The sequence below is a fragment of the Notothenia coriiceps genome, unplaced genomic scaffold (assembly GCF_000735185.1).
Source record: "Notothenia coriiceps isolate Sejong01 unplaced genomic scaffold, NC01 NC01_scaffold00000283, whole genome shotgun sequence".
NCBI lineage: Eukaryota > Metazoa > Chordata > Actinopteri > Perciformes > Nototheniidae > Notothenia > Notothenia coriiceps.
In genome coordinates, this window is record NW_011332984.1 from 16,985 (window position 1) to 25,258 (window position 8,274).

The following is an 8,274-nucleotide window of genomic DNA, read 5'->3' on the forward strand; positions in this document are numbered from 1 at the left end:
TCCCGTCTGTTGTTCTGATATCTCTTTCTGTCTCGTCTCTACATTACCTCTCTCCACACGGACACACGCCCATGTCCCCTTCGTCATCCGCCCCACGTCCCGCATTATGATCATTTTGGCTGGTATTCTGCCTGTATGGCCTTAAGTGCCACCATAAATCCCCATTATCCTCAATCCAATTCATCGATGTCACTAAATGATCCATGGGCCTTTCACACAGTACAACTAATACAGTCTTCAAAGCTCTTAGCCTTTCATTCTTCTCAATTACCACTCCCTTTCCCGCACTCCCTGCTCTCCCTCGTCTCCCCCCTCTCTATCTAAATCCTCTTTCTGGATTTCTCTCTCCATTTCGTCAGCTTTCCCTCTTTTTTCTGCCCTCTTTCCTGTTGCGCTCTCCAGTCCCCCTCTTCTGTAAAACTGCCTCCCCCCCATGTGCTTCATCCTCTCCCCCCCCGATTGTGCTCCCGCTCAGCCGCAAAGCCAGACTCTCCTCTTCTTCTGTGGTTTTCTTAATTCCCCTTCTGCTCTCTCTTTCTCCGGCAGTCTCTCTCTTTACAGCTTCCATCAGTCTCTCAGTATCCTCGCAGTCGCCCCGTCTATTTTTATGCAGACACACACATACTACACACACACACACACACACACACACACACACACACACACACACACACACACACACACACACACACACACACACACACACACACACACACACCAGCCGCCAATGTCACCAAGGTCATTTTTATTTCATGTCTCTCCAGGCAAGATACCTCAAGGAAGAGAAGAAGGGGATAGTGTGTTTTATGTGTGTGTGTGTGTGAGAACATTCTATGCCCAGAACAACTCTTCACATGGACTTATTTTGTTGCAGGATATCAAGTCAGCCACACAAACACTTCACAATCACCATGAGGCTCTTTGAAGTGCGTAGGCTGGGATGAGGTTGGAGGTAATACTACTTGTTGCTGTATCTTTTACCCTGCCTCCAGCTGCTTTCCATCCCCTTACTATATGATACTACTTACAAATAGATTCTAATTCATTATATTTAACTGAAGCTGTAGCAGGTGTTCATTTCAGTAATAAAAACTATAAGTAATTTGCCTGTCAACAATGTTGTCGATGAGTAAGACAAAACGATGGCAAGATGGCACCAACGTAATTTCCCACTACTCTAACCGATTTAACATGTAATGATGCTGAAACAAGAACATACATTCAAATATTGTTTTATAATTGAAAACTTGAATCCATCTTTACTTCCATCTACCAAAAAGGGATTGTAATATTATAGATTTGCTTTACAACATTTATGTGCAGGTGTTTATTTTGTTCCACTCTATATTGGGAGTACATCAGCCGCATTAAATGTGTTTCTTTACTAAAAATCAGGTTCGGGTTATTAATCTTTGCCTGTCGGTCAATTTGGTTTTTAGTTAAAAGACAAGGGATACATCATGACACACAGTTTAAACAACGCATACTGTATGAGCCGAAAAAGATAGATCAGTGGTTAGAGCTGGTGGTATGGCCCATATTTAGTGTCTGCTATCATGTATGTGGGGCAACTGCTGAGCCAGCGAATGTTTAAGGCAATATCATCATCTCCATCTCCCCCTTTCAACACTTAATTCTCTATTTATCGCCAATAAAGGCACTCTCTGGCCCAAAAGAAGAACCACATTAGAACCAATAGAACAAACATGAACCATCAAACAGACAAATAGCCGTTGCATCAGTGCTTTAATCATTAATCTGAGCAATGGCTGCTGGAACAAAGGTGTTTTTGCATTGCTTTGTTCTACACCTGTTCTACACCTTGGGACTACTAACCTCCAACCCAAGGGGAGAAGCTGTGATTCACTGATTGGTGTCAGTTCACCTCCTGGGCTCTCCTGTGGGGCCCTTGAGTCAAGAACCAGACCCTCACACTGCTCCGGGCGTTCTGCCTACTGCTCCTTATATCCGATTGCACTGTGTGGGGTGCTCTGTACATGTGTTTGACAGTTAAAGAGGACTATACAAAAACAGTTAAGGTTTTCTTTTATTAAGATAAAACTCAAATGGTTAGGTTAGGGTAAGTAACTGTAAAGTTGATGATGACTGAAGGTTGAAGTTGACTAAATTTGCTAAGAAACAAAAAAGGACATTTGACACAATTAAGACTTTTTCAGAAAATTGTGGAAAAAAGCAAAAATATTTAGCAAATAAACTCCAATTCTGTAACTATAGTTCTAAACTTGTATTGCGTGTACAGTAAAGCCTTGCCTGTCCTCAGAACAGTTCTACCTCGTGTTTTATTTTTCCCAAACCAACTTGTAATCATTTTAAGCGAATATTCGGATTGTCGGCCCGCGCGGGGGGGTGTAGTAATCAGCAGTGAATATTCGGATTTTCGGCGCGGGGCCGTAGTAATCAGCAGCAAACCGCTTCAACACATGTATTTTGGTTTTATTCACTGCATTCATTTTGTTATTCTACAGTATTGTTATTTTATAGTTATTTGTTAATGTATACAACCCAATTTGTGTTGTTTGAAATTGAAAAGGATGTTGCATTATGTTTGTTACTTTCGATTAACGGAGAGAACTGATATCTACTTATAAAGACGGAGAAAGCAAACAATACAGTTTATGGTTAAGTGTTAGAACCCCCCGAAGAGGCACAAGCTCTTATACGTTGATATTGGAGATTTCAATAAATTCAATCAAAAACAAAAAAAACAACGAATATCCGAATAACGAAATTGAAACCCGAATAGTACTCCAACGAACGAATATTCGGATATTCGGGTACAGCGTGTCTTAGAATACAGATTTATATTATGGTTAGACAGCTATCTGTGTCTTTTGTTGGTTTGGTGTTCGTGTTATTCATATTCATTAACCAAATTATATTCTACGATAGGGTTTTTACTTTATAGATTATATTGTTTTTAATCTACCTTCCCCCTCTCCCCTCGCATCTATTTTTATGTCTTTCGCTTTTGGCGAAGTTGCACCCATAACTCAAATTATATGTGTTTTCCTTTATATTGTATTAAATTCATTATTATATGTCATATATAGCATTACATATAATATATAATCTCAATATATTTACATTGTTGGTTAAAACTATATAAACTTAACTTTTCCTATAATGTAACACAAACAATGAAAGGCAACTTCAACATATACAGAATACAATAAACCGTACGAAAATAAAAACTTACCTGGTGACGAAAAAAAAACTTCTCTCTATCGCGACAACTGTCCTTCAACGACCAACGATACCTATTGTTTTTGCGACTGCCTCTAATTGCCTCCTTTTCAGATAGATGTATATGTTCTTGCCCTTTCATTTGTTAATTACCAATACCCACTTCACATGGCGGGGGGGGGGGGGGACTTCTCCGGTTAGGGTGAGATTGTACATACCTCTAAACTTTTTTTTCTTCCTTATAGCTTTTGCTTTATTTTTGGTTTATCAATGGTTGCTTGCTTATAAAGCTCTTATTAAGCCTCATCTGTCGGGTATATTATAACGGAAAAGTACGACTTGTATAGTTTCGAGGTCAGAGAGACTCTGTATTACACATTAGACGTATGACGAACTAATAGTTAGTTATTTGGAAATAATCTTTCTTTGTTGTACATGAAAAAGGTCAATAAGGTGACGAACTGTCCGTTCTTAAAGTAGTGGTGAGTCGAACAGTTTGTTGAGATCATACGTCTAAGTTTTCTCATTACGTAACCATGTATTTTGGAACGACGGAGGCCAGTTTTCACCATAGTTCCCAGGCGTCGAAGGAGTACGGTATATTACCACACACCTTTTTAGAGCCTCGTGATCAAATGACAACTTTTTAGGTCGTCTCACTTTGTTTGTTCGTCGCGACGATTTTGTTGACTGGGGTCTGTAAACACAAAAAAAAGAAGAGCCAACGGCACATAATAGAAGGCTTTCCTCAAAAAATAGGTAAGTCGGTTCTACCCATTATTGTATGAAAATGCTAACAAGCCCTTTCACCTACGTTCCTTACTACCACATGAGTTGACATCCCCATCCTTCTTTAGTTTAGACGGACAACCACCAAGAATTTTGAAGCAGATAGTTCCATCAAAAATATTCATCACAACTTATTTTATTAAGGTCAAACTAATTTTTACGACGAAATATAAGACAACCTTTTCACTTTTCAACCTGTAGTGTCAAAAGGCTAACTATCTTTCTGTCCTAATTAAATGACTGTTGCGATAAAGTTATTTAGTAATATGAACTTGTTCTTAACTATGGCGTGTAAAATGGTCCATTCATTCCTTAAGGGTAATGTCTATTAAGTTGTAAATTTCTAGAGAACCGGTTTCTGACGGAATTGAATCCCTCTTTACAACAATTTTTACCCATGTCCTCCTCCTCACTGAATACGAATCTTGAAAAGTGTCCGAACCCCTTCTGTAGGTAGACAACATGACTCAGTGCGCCTGTTAGTAGTTACNGGAGGAGGTGGAGGAGGTGGAGGTGTCGACAAGGGGGCAACTTTTCTGCCCTGGGCCAGACACCGGGTTACTAAACCCATGCGACAGTGGGCAGCCCCTGCAAAACTGCTGAATTAGTTGGAAATGATATAGTCACTCTTATGAAACTAATGTGTCTAAAACTAAAGTATTTCTGTTCAAAAAGCTCTTTATTGTTCTCACACTGCCTGTGCTGCAGCACTTCTTTTCACCCTCTGTCTGAAACCAGAGCCCAGTCTGCTCTGATTGGTTAGCTGGCCGGCTCTGTTGTGATTAGTCAACTGCTTAGGCATGTCCCGCCCCTTAGCCTATCACGTATACAATGTGTTGGAGCGCTAGCCAATAGAAGTGCGAGTGTTACTTAGTGATGTCACTATGTTATAAAAGTAAACGAAGGACACCAAAGGAGGCGTTTCATGCAGAGAAACCCCTTCTGGAGGGAACTTTGGGATTTTAGCCTTTGCAGACCATTTACATGCACAAAACAACACACCACATGAAAGGTCAAAACACCAAAAAGACAGCAGTTAGGCAAGTTTAGCGTAACTGAAGTCTTGTGGTCAAGCAAGTCAAAGTATATCTGGCTGCAAAGTCAAAGGCAACTTGCATTACATCATGAAATGAATTAGAAGTGACACGTTTTCAAGAATTTAAAGGAGATTCCAGTTTTGTGACGTAGCAGTTCTAGAAACATCGTAACAGATTTCCTGAGGAACCCTCAATGCCCCCGGAGCCCATTTTGGTGTAAACCTGTGCTGATGTAATCCATCAAACATTGATGGTCCAGCTGGGTTTCCATTAAAGAAAAGAATCCAAGACAACAGGGCCTCCTCTCTCCCTCTCTCTCTCCCTCTCCCTCTCTCGTTCTCTCTTTGCTTCCTAAGCACCCTTGCTCTGTTTATCCTCAAACATCCCCTCTTGTCAACAGATTAGGCCTGAACCCCGCTGTCTCTTCCTTTCTTCGTCTCCCTCTGCCTCCATCTCTCTGTCTTTTGGCCTGTCTCTTTACATCTGCGCCTCTGCTCTATTCTTGTGACGGGAGAAAAGAGTGGGAGGAGGCGGCGGGGGGAGAAAAGGGAGAAAAAGAAAGTCTGTGTGTGTGTGAAAGAGAGAGAGACGGGACAGGTGCTTGCAGTGCAGGAATTCTCTTGCTTGCTTTGCTTGCATGATCAGGCTGCAAAAATGTTCAGCTCGAGCAGAAGTGCTGTTCAAGAATCGACTCGGAGAAACGGTCTTTTCTCGCATGTGGCAGAGCAGCGCTGGCACGTGGACTGTCAAAATGTAATCCATCACAAATACTATAGTTACATGTACAACAATATAATCAGTAACAGGATCTAAGTAACACAATATAACGGTAATATAATCTGATTACTTTCCGTGACTTTTGGATTACCTCAATATTCAAGGCAAAGCAAATCAAGAAATATCAATAAGATGCTTTTTTCGAGTGTTATAAGTCAACACAACAATGTGTCATCCTAAATCAAGGTAAGGCCTACAAAATACTAAGCTGTTTTAGTTTAAAACTTCAATTTAAAGTACACACTGTATTTGTGTTTAATAAATCAGGTGTCCATCTACTTATAAAATTTTTTAAAATGAAAGTAGCAAAAATGAAAACCAAAAAGAAGTCTACCTGTAATATATATCAAATCAAATCAAGTTTTATTTATATAGCACATTTATAAACGATTTTTGTTCGAGCCAAAGTGCTGTAGATATAATAAAAATAGCCTACAGTAGAGACACTTTACAGCTAATACAATAAGCACAGATTGTTCAGAATATTAGTATGAGAAAAAAAAAAAATAGATATCTTTATTTTAAAACTTTGTAACCCTTTTTTCAGTATCCTGATTACGTAATCTTGTTACATGTCATCCGTTACTCCCAAAGCCTGGCTGGCAGCACAGTGTCAAATCACACACACACACACACACACACACACACACACACACACACACACACACACACACACACACACACACACACACACACACACACACACACACACACACACACATTTACACATACGAGAGGCTGGGTGGTAATTACAGAGGCCTGCAGACGTGCGGCCAGTGATGGAGAGGACTGAGCAGTAAATCAGGCTCTGAGAGGAGAGGCTGTCAGCGGGCAGACACCTGGACGTCTCAGACAGTACGAACACATCAGGCTGCTGCATGTAGCGCACTGAGTTTATACCAATGTTAGGATTGTTTGGTTATTTCACAGATTTCTACATATCTGTCATTGTCTTGGCTTTTCCCGCTGGTTGAAGTGGGCAGGGACACAATTGGAGAAACATTAGGTCATGGAGTGTATGGCCATGGCCCCAATAGTTTGTATTATTTGTGTTATCAATGATATGTGTGATATATCGCTATTCGGTTCGAAGCATTTGCTGTAAGGAAAACTATCTGCAGTGACCCTGACTTTATGACACAATGCCATCATATCCTGTAATATTACAAATAAACTCCTGTGACACAAGAGATGTGTCATACATTATGTGCTAGATCAATGAGTGACCTCTTGTGATTGTCGTCATGCATGCAGTCATTTTTATCTTTTTTCAGTCGGAGCTTACAGTATGTAATGTGTGTATCTCCAATAAAAAATGTTTAAGTGACTTGTTTTTGTGTTTGTCTTTGTCCTTTGAGAAGGCAGAGACACCTGGAAGCCTCCAGACAGGCTGAACACACTTTAGCTGCAGCTGCTGCATGTAGCGGACGGTTTCACCCTGATCATATTTACAGGCTTACACCGGCTCAGCGTGAGACTCTGATCTGCTGCTTCCCATCTTCTCTGCTCTGTGTTTTCTGTCTCTGTTTTTGGTTCGGTTCTCTTCTATCCTTTTCTGCTTTGTTCCTTCTCATCCTGTTCCTTTCCTGTTCTGTTGTTGCTGTTCTGATCTCGGTTCCTTCTGTTCTCTTTTGCTCTTTTCAGCCTTGTTCTTTTCTCTTCCTGCTCCCCTTTGTTTTGTTCCGTTTGATTCTCCATAGCTAGAAAAATCTAACTTTCCTAATTCTTTACCCTTTCATCCTCCAACCAACACTCTCAGTAGCTTCATCCCTAATTAATCTGAGCTCTTTAGAACATTAATTAACATTATGTATCATAGAACATGTAATCTGGTGCATGTTATTCTATTAGTGCTATCGACAAAAGCACCCATTCTTCAACCCAAGATGCTCAGACTGTGCAGATCTTTGCTACATGTATCTGTTTGACCTTGTTCTATAGAGCAATAAAAAACATTTTCTATTCTATTCAGGCGGTGCGCTCCAGTCTGAGGGCTCCTCTGACTGTCTGTCTGGGCAGATCAACGTCTCTGTTTATCACACCAGCGGCCTGCGGCACCCGGGACCCAGGTGCTAACACAGGTACACACACACACACACACACACACACACACACACACACACACACACACACACACACACACACACACACACACACACACACACACACACACACACACAGACACACACACACACTCCACACACACAGAGAGTTGAACTGTTGTTCACGTCAGGCCACCTCGATTAATCACCTCTGTCTTTTCAGCCCTGACTGTCCACCACACGCTCGCACACTCATCCTCGCTCCACTGATATGTGTGTGTGTGTGTGTGTGTGTGTGTGTGTGTGTGTGTGTGTGTGTGTGTGTGTGTGTGTGTGTGTGTGTGTGTGTGTGTGTGTGTGTGTGTGTGTGTGTGTGTGTGTGTGTGTGTGTGTGTGTGTGTGTGTGTGTGTGTGTGTGTGTGTGT

General features: G+C 41.1%; 1 protein-coding gene across 1 annotated transcript in view; it reads left to right on the forward strand.

Moving 5' to 3' along the window:
* The first annotated feature begins 6,816 nt into the window (after positions 1-6,816).
* The window catches only part of LOC104957134 (GMP synthase [glutamine-hydrolyzing]-like), a 9,909-nt gene continuing 8,451 nt past the window's right edge, over positions 6,817-8,274 (forward strand). The window contains exons 1-2 of the mRNA XM_010784777.1: positions 6,817-6,843; positions 7,780-7,888. Coding sequence (XP_010783079.1) covers positions 6,817-6,843; positions 7,780-7,888 — 136 coding nt within the window. The remainder of the gene's footprint in view (positions 6,844-7,779; positions 7,889-8,274) is intronic.